Genomic DNA, 14702 nt, shown 5'->3' on the forward strand with positions numbered 1-14702 from the left:
CGCGGGTTGAGTTTGCTTTGGCTGGATTAAAATAACTAACTTCATCCGAAATATTCACACGCTCGCCTTCACCCGGTTACTGCATATGTGTGAATGTATATGTATGTACATATTCCTTCGAAAGGCAGTTTTATAATGCATAATAATTCCAAAATAAGAAAAGGCAGTTGTAATTGTACCATAATTTCGAGTTTTAAATTTCATACCTTTTCCTACCTTTCCTACCTTTCCTACCTTTTGGAACTTATTTATTTCAAAGTTGTTCAATTTTATGACTTCATTTTGAAAGTGTCCAGTTTTGACTATTCACTCTGAAACTTTAATGTCGGCAGTTTTTTTTACTTTCATTCTTACTACTAATTTTTTTCTTTTTTTAGATCTTATAGACACAATTTTCATCGATAAACATTTTTAAATTAACGGATTTTAATTCAAAAGTTCGGAATTTAAGTTTTCAAAAATTGGATTATATGCAAATTCGAAAAATGCAAATATCTGTTTATATTCGTCAGCTTTTAAATTAAAAACCGTTAATTTAAATTAACAGATTAACAAACTAAATTAAATAATTGTTTCAATTATACCTTTTTTTATTAATTGCAAAATAATGATTTATAATACTATGATAAATTCACTGATTTTAATGCAATTAAAAGAAATAAAAGCACACTGATTTGTTTTGTATAGGTAGTAATGTAGGTCCGGGATTTTCCCGCTGGGAAAAACCCAGGTTAGAGTCCGGGATATAATTCCTAATCCTGAAATCAGCTCGCAGGATTTTGGGCAATAAATGGCCAAAAGCTGCATTGTGGACGGAAACCAAATTCTGTTGGTCCTACCTTAACGCGTGATATATAATCACAAGTCGTAAATTTAACTTTAAAGGGTCTATTTTCCTCTCGAGAGGTTGTCGGGTGAGCTTTTCACTTAAGAATTTGGATACCTGTAGGGGAATACCAGCAGTAATCGGCCATTGTTACCACCGTTTCTACTGGCCTTCAACCTATCGGGATTCCCCGAGGCACGCGCTTTGTAAGCCAGCAATATTCTGAGCCCTAAAACTATTTGTGCACTCGTAAAATAGAAAATTATTAACCCAGAAATAACAGAAAAAAGGGACCGCACTCAAGCTTTAATTTTTAAGGCCCTTATTAGAAAAATAAATTAATAAGAAGAAATGATCAACTTGCTATTTTGTGTTTATTTATAAAAATATATCAACATAGAACGAGCGAGAAAGACTATCCTATATGATCGCAGATTTTTAATCACGTTACTACTAAAATCGTGCTTTAGTGAATAGTAATTGATCCGCAGTTTAATTTATTATTAAAAAGAAGCGCCATTTTCATACTTTCAGATCAAGGAAAGTAGAAGATAGTTCCGAATATCGTTATTTACATCAAAATCAATACTACATATAAATCTATCAAAATATTTACAAAATAAAATATTTATGTCAGAGACATTCAGTGGTTTTCGAACCCGCGAACACAAAATTCTCCTAAAAAAATCACTGGATCCTGAATCCATCACGCACAGATTACCTGATTTGTGATGTAGATTTGTTGCGGATTTCTATAACGTAGCATTCCAATCACCTTGCATCCTCCAGACACTGAAGGCATATGAAAGTTTTTCCTGGGCCATGAGATTGCAGGAAGCTGATGCTACTTCTCTTGCAGCTGAGTTTATAGCTTTTTTTTGATTGGCGTCTCCTTAAAAAAAGTAAATTTTTATTAATAAATGTTGTTAAACACTTGTTCATTTGGGTTCTTATATACATTGATTCTTCCATTTGACTCCTTGAATTGTTTCCTTTTAGCAAACAAGCAAACTCGTTTTTTCGGCTAATAAAAATAGAATTCCCGTAACGATTTTGTTTAGGTATTTAGAAAATTGAAATCTTACCCTTGATTTGATTTGGGTCCATAAATTGTGTTTTTATTGTGTTTTCGGGAGCACGTCGTTCCGTAAAAATGCACGTTTTAGATCTGAAAAATATAGCGGTATGCTTTTTTTACTAAAAGGAAACATAATTGTGAATGTTCAGTACATTTTTAAACCGTTGTAAAATTTAAATATTTTTAATTCAACTCGTTTGAAGGTTGAATAATTTGAATATCCGAATTGGTTTTTATTTAAGGAACATATTTAAAAGGATAGATGCTGAGGTTATTTCTGTTCACGAGGTTCGACATGAATATATAAAATTAAGTGTGCCAATAAGAGCCGTCTTCGGGTACTTCGCACTTTCGATAGTATCATCATTCAAGTGAAATTACGATAATCGTGTCATTATTTTGAGCTCGCACTTGCTTGTACCATGTCAACTCTTGACTGAGATACTCAGTATTATTTAACGAGGCGGCCCTGGCACAGATTTATGACCACTCGTTACATGGAAGGTGCGCATTCAATTTCAATACATACAGAAACAAAATTGTGGGAAAAATTTAAGGGAAGTTTTAGAAAAAACATTTAGAAACTATTCTTAGGCCCAGAAACCCAGGTCATCCTGGTTAAGCACTATTTAGTTCGCCCTCAATTCGTAAACTGGAAATAATGTTTGTTGCAAGAAATATTCAAAGTAAACAATTTTTGGAGCTAAGAAAACTCAGAATCACGAATTGAAGGCAAACAAGCAAAAATGATTTACTTTCTCGACCCAAAAATAGCCTTACTAATATGTGAGTATAATGATTAAAAATAGCCTTTATGGAATAATTTATAGTGTTTTATTTCAAGATTCCTGAAAGCTTGGCTTTTGCTTAAATTTGAAGAGGTAGAGACCAAAGCAGGAGTAAAAAAAGTAGACTGAGTGAAGTCGGGTCGAAAAAAAGTGGATTTAGGCGCGGGTGCAGAGCAAAGCACTCGTGAAGTGCAGATAAGAGTAAAGCGGTTATGGGCCTGTTCAATCGTCGGGTCCTGGCTTCTAAATTACGAGTATCTACTTCGGAGGTCTTTTTAATTACGTTACACTATAAACATAAAATCCAGTACTATAAACAGACTGTGTTTTTGAAAATCTCGAGCACATCTTCAAAAAGCTACTGTTTGTAACTGAACAACACTCAAGCTTTCTCAATGTTAGAAAATTGTAGTATACAGTTATTTTTACGGATGCGTCGATGGTAGAACCCAATAAGAAAAATTTTGTCAAAGTGTAATTTGAATAAAATCTTAACCAAGAATTTATTTGATTACAATGAAACAAGTAATAAGTTGTCGCTCATCAAAATCATATATATTTTAATAATTTTGGGGAAGAAATTATCAGATAAAGAAGTTGAAGTAAAAAGAAAAATTGTTTAAATAATTTCTGTATTATCTACATTTCTGCATAAAAAATCATTTTCTCTCTTAAACGATACAATCAATAATATAATATTGTATTTATCATTGTAAGATCATTGCGCAATGGATAACTCATGTATGCATTCTATGTAAAAATGATAGTAAAATTAAATTAATTGCAGCAAATAAATATGCTTAAAAATATATCTAAGAAATTAGAGAATGGAGCCAACAATTGTGCGTGCCTATGTAGGGAAGAGGGTGGGGGGATTTTAAATCGTTTGAGCTTATCTTCTATTGTTTACAATTAAATACTGTTAGCGCCCATAATTCTGGAACTAAAATGTATTTCAAAGCATTATTAAGGGTTTCAGAATCATTTGGAACAAAACTATTTTAAGCTAACCAAAATTTACCAGTTATAGCATCTACAAAATTTAAAAAACCACATGAAAATCAACATTTTAAGCCAAATAACGCATGACATGAAAAAAAGTCAAGAGAAGAAAAACGTTTCTTTTCCAATGCCCTACAAGATTGTTTAAACACCTTTTTGATTTTTCTTGAAAAATTCAAAATTCAAACTTTGACAGAATAAAAAAAGAATGAAAAATACAAAATTACATTTTACGGTTAAACTGTGCAAAATAGGTAACAAGTTGTGAACATAAAAATTATGCATTTTTAAAAGATCTACAAATTTGTTTCGTATTACGTTTTGACAGCATGCGTAGTTAGTGTTAATTAGATTTATGTAAAATTTGACCTCCCTCGTTTTTGTCAAATGTCCACGTTTTGAGAACCTCTGAATCCGAAAAAAGATTTTAACGAATGTGTGTGTGTGCGTGTATGAGTACAGCTTAGAATACAATTTATAGCAAAATTAAGAAAAATAATATAAAAATATTCATGATAAATACAATTTGCTCTTTATTTTGCAATTTTTGAATAAGCAATCCCAGGCAGGTTTACATAAGAAATATATCATAGTTAATGTAAAATTGCTGTGTATAATGTAGAAAAGTGCACATTTTGGAGAAATCGAGTGCGAAGCACGGTACGTGACGAGAATGTGTTCGTTAAAGCCGAAAGCGCTTTAACAAAAGAGTTTAAATTCACAAAATTATAGTTGTCAGTCCGTTGACCTTTGATTTTAAAAGGTGTGTCCACGAATGCGAGAGAAATATAAAGACCGAGCGCGAAGCGCGAGAACCAACAGTCGCGCGCCCTAGGCGCACTCAGACGTGCGAGCCGCGCGCGATGAGAATATATATGTACTTAATTCGGTAAGATAGGTTCAAAACAGAAGTGTACGAGAAAATTTTTTAATTAATAAATTCTCAAACAGTTAACGGTTTCCAATTTTGAAGGAAAATTTTTAATTATTTGCTTTTTAAAATTGAAAACATTAGAATTGTAAGATCTAAGAAAACAATACACGGACCTAATTGTTTTTGCTTGAGTTGAATTGCAATTTTTTCCTGATTGAATTTTGTGAAACCTAAAAAATTTGAGATTCCAAAATTCAAAATTTAAGTACGTGTTACCGTACATAATTAGAAACGGAAATATTTAACTTTATTATACAATGTTTATTCTCCAAATTTTTTATACTCATGTCAACCCAATTTTCGAATGAAACCTTTAAAAATTGATTTTTATTGTACAGTTGCAAAATTTTCAACTTGAAGCTTTCAGTTTAGGACATGTGTGCTTCAAATAAAAAAAAAACAAGACAAAAGATATGCAAATAAAGATATAACTCACCATCGTCTAAGCCGTCCAAATTGTCAAGCGGACAGTGCAGAACTTGGACCAGGAAGTCAATGTATCTCGAAGCTAACCTCAGTGTTTGGATCTTGCTCAGCTTGTCACTCGGCATGGTCGGAATTTTCTTCCTAAGGGTAGTAAACGCCTCATTTAAGCTTTGCGTTCTTTGTCTTTCCCTCACATTGGCGATAACCCTCTGATTCTGAATCTCCTCATGACTAGCGCCGCTTTTTCGTCGCATCTTGAACCTTGATGAAGAAGATGACGCTGTATCATCATCGGAATCATTATCCACGCTGTATTTCCTCTTCCGTTTGCCGAACGAAATTCTCCCAGTCTCAAAATTCTTCTCCGGAGACTGCTCTGACCTCATGACTCTAATATTCTCTTTAAAATCTGCCACTCCATCTTTATAGTTTTGCTCGTCTTTAAAATCAATAACTTCCGGCTTGAACTCAACAATGTTATTCATGTAAGACTGTTCATGAATCTGCGAATTCATTTCCTCTCCGGATGAGTACATCTGCGGCGACGGAGATAAGTACAAACTGTTTTCATGATCCCTACTGTGATTGGAGAGAATTCCTGGGGAATTGTCGTGAAGCCGTCGCTCGTAGTCAACTTTATCGAAAACCAATTTTTCATTTTGATTCTGATACAAGCGTTTGTTTTCCATGTTCCCGTAGACGTGGTAAGAAGATGGGGGTAGGTAGTGTGGATTGTGATGGTGATGATGATGGTGTAGATTTGGAAGGTTTCGTTGATCCTGAGGGTTGCTCAGATCCATTAGGTGAGTTGGAGGTGAAAATCGTTCGTAGTGATTGGGCGAATTGCTCGCCGAACTTCCGCCACTATGTGGAATTCCCGAACTGTCGTTCACCATTACATAAACACTCGGTACGTTACACTGCAGGTTCGCGGATTGGGCCTGCATCATTTTTGCAGATTTCTTCAGTTTTTTGCAAAAAATTGAAGTGGATAATACTAATGTTCGTAAAAAAAAGAAATGCACGAGGTGGTTTGAATTGAAAGTATCGAGAAGGTTTCAACTTAGTCACACAAGTGCTAGGTTGAACTACACGACGCGAAGTGTCAGGGGTAAGACTTGTTTGAAGGAATGACCCTGTCTTCCCTGGGATGTCAGTTGAGGAACCCCGCCTCTTGGAGATGCGTCCCTCCTCTACCCCCACTCTAACTCCCCCACTACGAAGATTTCTTTTATCTGAACTGCCAGTTAATCCCCACCCACGCTTTGGTTGGATGCCCTTGCTGCATATTCCTATGCCCATGCCTTGCCGTTACTACTCTCATGATCGTAAGAAGAAGAGATACTTGTTGATTGATGAGAGTTGAGAGGGGAAAAGAGAGGGTAAACTGTGGATGGTGGAAGAAAAAGAGAGAGGGAACTGAGGAAAAAGGAAGAGAAGTTAGAGTGAGAGGGAAAGAAGCAATGAGGAATAGTGAGAGGAAGAGAGACGGATGTTTGTACGTAGATTTGCAATTTGCAGAAGAACAATGGATCTGGACTACGTTTTCACATGTTTATGAAAAATCCTGTCTACTGAACTGGGAATGTGATTAAATGACCGGAATCCTTCGAATGTACTCAGATTCAAATTAAATGCGTTTTCATATATTTTATTATTCTGATTCTTGGGTGCAACAGGAAATTTGTGAAAAAATCATGATTCGTACTGGAAATAAGGAATTTTCCAACAGAATTACAGCTTAGAATTACTGTCAGAATGAACGCTGTGTTTTTCATGTCTGTTGTCTTCGCATCTTATCACTATTTGTATAATTATGAAGTAACACTTGCCATAAACAATATAAGTAAATAAAATGATAATGTCATTAAATTCATTTGTGTAGGATCATTTACGTCAAAAATGTTGTAAATATTGATAATTGCGAGTTTGGATAGTGCGCATTCGTGTAGTAATAATTACTAATTGAATAAATATATATATTTACTGATTGTCAGTAGCACAATTCTCGCCACAGCAATTACTTTGGAACAGGTAATTGTCGAAAATAGTTTTAAATATAGGAAAGAAGTATAATTTTGACTTTTAGATAGTGAATTTTCTCAAAGATTTATAATTCTGAGTTGGGACAGGGAATAAATAAAATAAATATTTAAAAACATTTACGAAATGAATTACAATTATCCTGACTTGGAATAGGGATTTGGAGTTTTTGGGGCAGGGTATTTTTGTGAAGATTTATAATTTTTACTGTGGGACAGGGTATTTTAGTAAAAAATTATTATTTTAACTGAAGTTATTATATTTTGGAGTTATATAGACTTTCTTGAAAATAAATATAATTCTTACTTGCAACAGGAAATTTTTGGAAATTAATGTAATTTTGACTTGGAACAGTGGGAATTTCCGTAAAGAATTATTATTTTCACTTGGGAACAAGGGATCTCCGTAATGATTTATAATTTAGACATTAGACTTCAGAAGTTTAGAATATGATATTTTCGTAAAGAATGTTTTTGATGACGGAACGAGAATTTTAGAAAATAATTTCAATTCTGATTTAGAAGAAGGGTACTAAGAAAAAAACCTGTTCAAATTAAAAATTATAATTCTTCTGCAAAATTCTCTGTTCCAAATCAGAATTTTAATTCTTGGAATTAAAAATTGTCTTATGTTCCAACTTCGAGAGATTTTTGAGTAAAAAGAATCTTTTTTGGATGTTTTTTTAGGAAGAAGAGGTAAATGAAAGTTGGAGAAAGAAAAAAGAAATGGAAGGAAGGGGGAAAGGATGGTTGAGATTTTTTTGAAGAAGGGATATAGATTTATAGATATAGAAGGTTGTAAAATTGTATATTTGTGCAAAATGTACAAATCATAAGGAAAATGAATGGGAAAAAAAGAAGTTCTAAATCTTCGACCGGAAATGAGATATATTCGTAATAGAAGAAAAGAAAAGGCCATGCTGGAAGGAGGAACCATTGCGAGGAAATTGGTGATGTATGGTAGGAAAAAGAAGAATGGGAGAAATGGGATGGTTCCGTGGCCATGAGGAAGTTAATTGGATATGGCTTACGGCCTATGCTTTTTGGTACTACAAAAATATAAATATACTGAACAAGTTTTAAAAATAACAGTGAAAAAAAAATATTGAATTTCATCTTTGATTAAGAAAATAAGATTTTTGAAGACTACAAATTTCCAAAACGGCTAAAATATTGAAAAAAAAGAGTAACGCAGAAGAGTATGATAAATTTTACACGTTGCTAAAGGTCGTGTGACATCACATGCGACTATGACCCGACCAAAATGAAATAAAATATTTTCGTACCGTTTCTTTACTTCTAAATCGTATATGTTCACTCGGTGTAGGATATGTCATTGAAAGTACTAAAATTGTAAAATTTTTAAACGCGTAATTGTGGAAATTGGTTTATTCGAATCCATGGGCATCTTATTTAAATATTAAAAAGCAGAAAGATAAAATATGACTTTATAAAAATTTCGTTTTTAATTTTTGTCCAATCTATCAAAAGGTATGGAAAAGCATTCGGCTTTAACTACTAAAATCTTGGTAAGTATAGAATTAACAAGTTTATCCCGTATTATAAATAATTTGAATAATTATTTTCGAGTTTTATTCTAAAATAGAAATTTAACGTTACCAGATACAAACCTTTTGGCACAGACTGCGTGAAGTGATTTTAGACAATCTTCAACTCCCAAATATTGATCTCTACCCTTGATTTTGATTATATTCAACTCAATAGTGATGTGTAAGAATTTCAAATATTCAAAAAATGGAGCTAATATAATTTTGCAATTTTTTATTTCAAATGTATGTGTAGTTTGGCATTTGGGTACTTTTAAAAATTTGTAATTTCTAAAACGAGTAGTCTAAAATTTTAAAACTTAACCTACAGTTTTATCTGGCAAAATTTTTATTTGCGTTTCTCTATATAAACTCTAATCTTCTTCTTCTTTTAATCTTCTGAAATCCGAAGTATTTTAAATATTCTGGAGCACATTGGAATATCCTAAAGTCTAAGCTAAAGAATGTGCAAAGATCTTGAAAGATTCTGAAGAATGCGGAGTATCCTGAATTACGATTATTACGTGAACTATTCTATAGTAAGGTAAACTGACCATTACTGGGACAGTTAGGAAAAGCTAAACTACATAAACACAATTTTTAAATGGGGAATTGGAATTTTGGGTACAAACACCGTTAAAATAAGTGGCTAAGATATTATTTGATCGATTAGAACAAAAAATGCATAATTAATTTTATAGGTAATTAATATAAATGGAGATTTGTTAAGCTAGCCAGATTGCCCATTAGTGGACAAGGAAAATCCAATGGAGTTAATCAAAATCGAATGGCAAAATTTACTTGTAATTTATTACAGAATACATTAAAAAGCAAGAATGGATCGTGGTTACCCTTTAATTATTTATTCTACAAAAGTTGTTCAATGTAGATTATTGAAACCTCCAATTCTAACCTCGAATTTTGCCAACTGCTTAGACAAGTAATTTAATAATAACTCATAAATTCATTTTTTAAATAAAATTAGTAACTATGCATTAAAATGTAATATTATAGATTAATAGTATCGATTTACTTGTAAATTAAACTGTTTGGTCGTAAAATTTGAATTAGAATTCATCTTAACCCGTTAACCATAGGGGGGGGGGGGTGATTTGACCCAGGCCGAAATTTCAAATCGGCGCCATTTTCGAACCAAGCAAGAGTTTATTGTTAAATATATCATCAATAATTTTAAAAAAATACATATAGCGAAATTGTGCCATCAAGTAGAAGGTTCAAACAAGAACCATTAATTTTTTTATATTTTTAGGAACACTTTTTCGATTTTTTTAAGCGACAGGTCGATTCGACCCCCCCCCCCCCTTTGTTGTTAAGTGGTGTACAAAAAAGCCCTGTGGTTAACTGTTTAATTTAAGTTAATACATAAATTGAAAAAAGTATTAAAACAGTTTTAATTATTTTTTGGTTACAAATTTTATTATTTGGTTGAAAATTTTAGTGATTGAAAAATCTGTTTTGATTAATATTTCAACTATTTTATTTAAAATTTGTCTTTTTGGTTCAAAAATCTATCATAATAATTATAAATCAGTATTGGTAAGGAAAAACCTTATTTTATCGACTTCTTCCAGACTATTTATTAGGTAATTTTATACATGACGTTTTGGGAAACAGGCCGATTCCCTCACCAGATATCTTAGATGTCAGATATCTTAATTCAACAATTTGGTTGAAATATTTTTCTTTTTTTAATAAAAAATCTTATTTGGTTAAAAAATCATGTCATATTTAATTTGTAATTAAAACATTTTTTGTTCGAAATATCAAATATTATATTTTTTGATAAGAATTATTCTTTTTTCGTTGAAAATAAGTCTTTTTTATTTTAAAATTCTAGAATTTGTTAGAAAATTGAAGTGTTAGGTTAACCAAAAAAGTTAATGTCTGAGAAAAAAATATAATATTTGATATTTCAAACAAAAAAGATTTCAAATGTTAATCAAAAACCAGTTTTCAGTCAAGAAATAAACAAAAATTTAACCAAACTGTTGAATTTTCAATCCAAAAAGATAAGTTTTGTTCAAAACAGTTATATTTTTAATTTGAAAATAAGCATTTTTAACAGAAAATTTTATTTACTTAATTTATCTTAAAAAGTAAATCGATAATATTAATCTTAATAATATTTAATATAAATCTATAATATTACATTTTAATGCATACTTACTAATTTTTATTGAAAAATGAAATTTATGAAATACTATATTACATTACTTACCTACCCAGGAAAAAAGAATCCATTGAAAAGACGACTCTGTGAATTGCGTATTTGTCATTTGCAGATTCAGAAAGTTAAAACTGAATCGGTTGGCGACTATGTGAATCGGTCATTTTCTCAAGCAGCTTCGAATCTGCCATGTACTGCAATTACCATTTCAAGCAAGGTTATATTGAATCGGTTTCCTTCTTTTTGAATGAGACCGACTTTTCTGGGGTTAAGCTGCCGTATTTTACAAGATTTTTTAAATTGATAAATTATCGAAAGATTAAAAGAAATCATGCGCAGGTCTACTAGATTCCTTTTGTTACTTCAGCTATTAGTTTTTTACGGCATATAAGTTAGTCAACAAAATTATAACGGCTAAAAGTCTTTGAAAAACAAATCAGCGGCAATTTGGAATTCTAGTGTCAGATACGCAATTCAAAAGCCTTCGAAACCCATTCAACAGAAGTGAATAGATTTTTGTTTACTGGGTAAGTAGTTGAAAAACTTTGAGGTTATAATTGGAGGTTTAAATAAAATATTTTTAACAACTTTTTTAGGATCATCAATAAATTGAATGGCAAGGTTGTGTCTTATAAACAATAATATTAATACATCACTAACATAATGTTGCGACATTTAATTAAAAACACGACGAAAGTAACCGTCTCAGTAATGGAAACGCAATTTCGCAACTCATGATTAAGTGTCCGAAACTAAGATAGTCATAGTGACAGCTCGTCCCGGTTTAGGCAACTTCGCCAAAAATTTGTCCAAATGCGGGACATTGAAACATTCATAAGTTATCGAATTAAATCGCTTCTAAGGTTATGAATTTTATTCTCAAATGTATTCAAAATGTGCAAAAAGATTACTTTTTCTTTTAGTGCACGAAATTTCAATATTACAATGCTGTAAATGTGACGAGGAAAGTTTTGAAATACAAAAAAATGGCGAATTTTGTAGCACATCATTCAGACATTCTGAGGAATGTTTTTATTATTTTTTACTTAATTTATAGCTTGTCAGGACGAAAATAAATAGTGGTAACAAATTTAAAAGAACTTCGAAAATAATAGAACATTTTTACTATTATAGTTCATGTTGGAATATAAAAGATACTCAACGATATTTATTATTGTCCTAGTATTCGGCATAGTTTTTACGTTGTCTCAGTAATGGTCGGTTTACCTTATGTGAAGTATCTTGAAGTACCTTGAATAATTTTGAAGTTTGACCAATATCCTATAACCTATACATTGAAGTACCTTGAAATATATTAAAGTACCTTTTGAAACATATTGAAGTAACTTAAAATATATTGCAGTACCTTGAAATATCTTTGAAGTACTTTGGTATATTGTGAATAGGGTCGTTTCCAAAGTCAGATATCATTTTTCCAATAAATGGATCTCATTATATATAAAATTCTAATTATAAAAAACGCCCATAAAATATTTTTTACATATTTTTTACTTTTTTAAAGTTTAATGTTGAAATATGAATTTTTTATCACGATGTCGATTGGAGGGCCCCTTTGACGTCAAAGGGGTGGTATTTCCACTAATTACAGCTAGATAAGAGTAAAATTAACGCAATTGACATGAGATTCATGCGCATAATAAGCGGGAAAACCCTGATAGACAAAGTAAGTAACGAGATAATTCTAAAAGAATGTGGTGCAGAAGAGACGCTAGTAGACACATGGGAAAGAAATCGGTTAAGATGGTTCGGACATGTTGAGAGAATGCCAAATGAACGACTAACGAAACAAGTGTATCAAGGTAAAGTAAATGGCAGCGTGCCCAGAGGGAGACCGCGGAAAGAATGGTTAGAATGTGTGAATGAGACCCTAGTTAGAAAAGACATAAGAAGTCACAGAAACACGAGAGCCTGCATGAAAAAAATGCATGGGCATAAAAGAAGCTAGAGAAGTATGCCAGGACAGGAAAGTATGGCGGCAAATAGTTAGTAAAAGAGTGTCAGTAGAGTCTGAAAAATCTCTATCCCTTCCACACAATACTCCTTTCCCCTGCCGAGTGAGTCACCTTTACCCCGAAAGGGAAATGGCTTAATGGTGTAATAATAAATAGCTCAGGTGTCAGTGATTCTCAAATATCTTTTTCTGTGTTTAAAAAAAATGTGAAAGGGGGGTTTCGTAAAAACCAATAGAGAAAATCTAACGAAAACAGATGTATTTATGGTATGTATAAAGAATTAATTGAAAAAGTACTTAAATATAGTAATGTTTATTGAATAATTCGTAAATATGTACGATTTTAAAATGTGTTAATAATTGCACTTATTGTTTTCCTTCAACATACTACGAACTATTAACCCCAATATTACAACAGGATAAATTTCGTCACATTAATAGATAATTATGAGAACGTCTGAGTCACGCGTGACACCCACGTGACACCAATTTGAATAAGTGTTCTACCGCCTTCAATTTTTGATCATTTTTTTTTGTCCGATAAGATAAAAGAAAAAAATTATAACCCACCTTCGATTCAGATTAAAATTATGTATTAAAAAATTATTTTATCTAAAATTGCGAAACAACCCTATTACTCTAAAATATATTGATGTACCTTAAAATACATTGAATTACTTTGAAATATATTAAAGTAGATTGACGTAAATATTAAAGTACCTTAAAATATATTGAGCTACCTTTAAATATCTTGAAAGTAGTTTTAAATATCCTGATGAACCTTGGAATATCCTCAAGTATCTTGAAATATCCTGAAATATGTGAAATATCTTTGAGCACATTAAAATATTTGGAAGTACTTTAAAGTACCTTGAAATATCTTGAAATACCTTGAAATATTCTGAAGTATGTAAAATAGCGCCGATTTTGGGGCTGACGGTAGGTGCGAACTAACTCATTATAGCCAGCTCTGCTTTTGTTTGTTCATCTCTCAGTACTCGCCTGAGTCACAGCCGCAGATCCCGCGCAACCCGCGAAGCTCCTGATACACCTACCTGCGACGCGGTGTCAATTTTCGGAAGGGCTATATAGTCCAGTCAATGAAGGATTTGAGAAAAAAATTCGTAAAAGTAGCATTTTTTTCATAGATACGTTGACAATGGCTCAATAAAGATATTGTAAAAAGTCCCCAAACATACGTGTACGGCAAAGTTCCGAAATTCTGGAAAGTGTTAAGCAATAACATGTTTTTTAAAATTACTCGAGAACTGTTGATTTTAGGTGGAATATGGTGATGTATTAAGATGAAAGTTCTTGCAAGTGTTCCTCCATTTTCATACAATACATTTTCCAATTTTTAGGCCAGAATAATAATATTTATGGTCTCTTAAAGCTTTAAACAAGTAAATTTCAAAATTTAAGCTATGATATCGGAAGCAGCGGTGATTGTGAGTCCTAATGGCAGCAATGGGAGCGGGGGCGAGAGCGGTTACCTCTTTCGATGATATTGAACCCTTCGAAATTTTTTTGCCCACTTTTCCCGACAATAGACTTGGCCCTCGCAATGCTGGTTCTCAATTATTTCGCTGAATTCAAATATTTTTTGAATAAAATTAATATCCTTTTTGATTAAAATATCAAATATCACGTTTTTTGTTAAGAAATTATCTTCTATGGTTAATAATTCCATTACATAGTTGAAAGTGAAACTACTTTGTTTAAAATTAATTTATTTGGTTGATGACCATTTAAACATTTTAGACTAGATAAACATTTTTTTCAAAATTTAATTACTTCGTTGAAAATTAAGATTTCTAATTGACAATTGATTGTTTTAAGTGGAAATTTATTTTTCGACCAGATAAATGATGAGTTGTTAAAAAAATGGAACTCTTGAAT

General features: G+C 31.9%; 1 protein-coding gene across 1 annotated transcript; it reads right to left on the reverse strand.

Annotated features, from left to right (window-relative positions):
• Positions 1-595: 595 nt before the first annotated feature.
• LOC117176916 (helix-loop-helix protein delilah-like) lies at positions 596-6131 on the reverse strand. The gene is made up of 2 exons (XM_033367305.1): positions 5065-6131; positions 596-1718 (listed from the first exon to the last, which is right to left on the reverse strand). Exons 1-2 carry the CDS (start codon positions 6002-6004, stop codon positions 1579-1581), a joined length of 1080 nt encoding a protein of 359 aa, XP_033223196.1. The 5' UTR covers positions 6005-6131; the 3' UTR covers positions 596-1578.
• Positions 6132-14702: the final 8571 nt, after the last annotated feature.

This window comes from Belonocnema kinseyi, chromosome 7 (genome assembly GCF_010883055.1).
Source record: "Belonocnema kinseyi isolate 2016_QV_RU_SX_M_011 chromosome 7, B_treatae_v1, whole genome shotgun sequence".
Taxonomy (NCBI): domain Eukaryota; kingdom Metazoa; phylum Arthropoda; class Insecta; order Hymenoptera; family Cynipidae; genus Belonocnema; species Belonocnema kinseyi.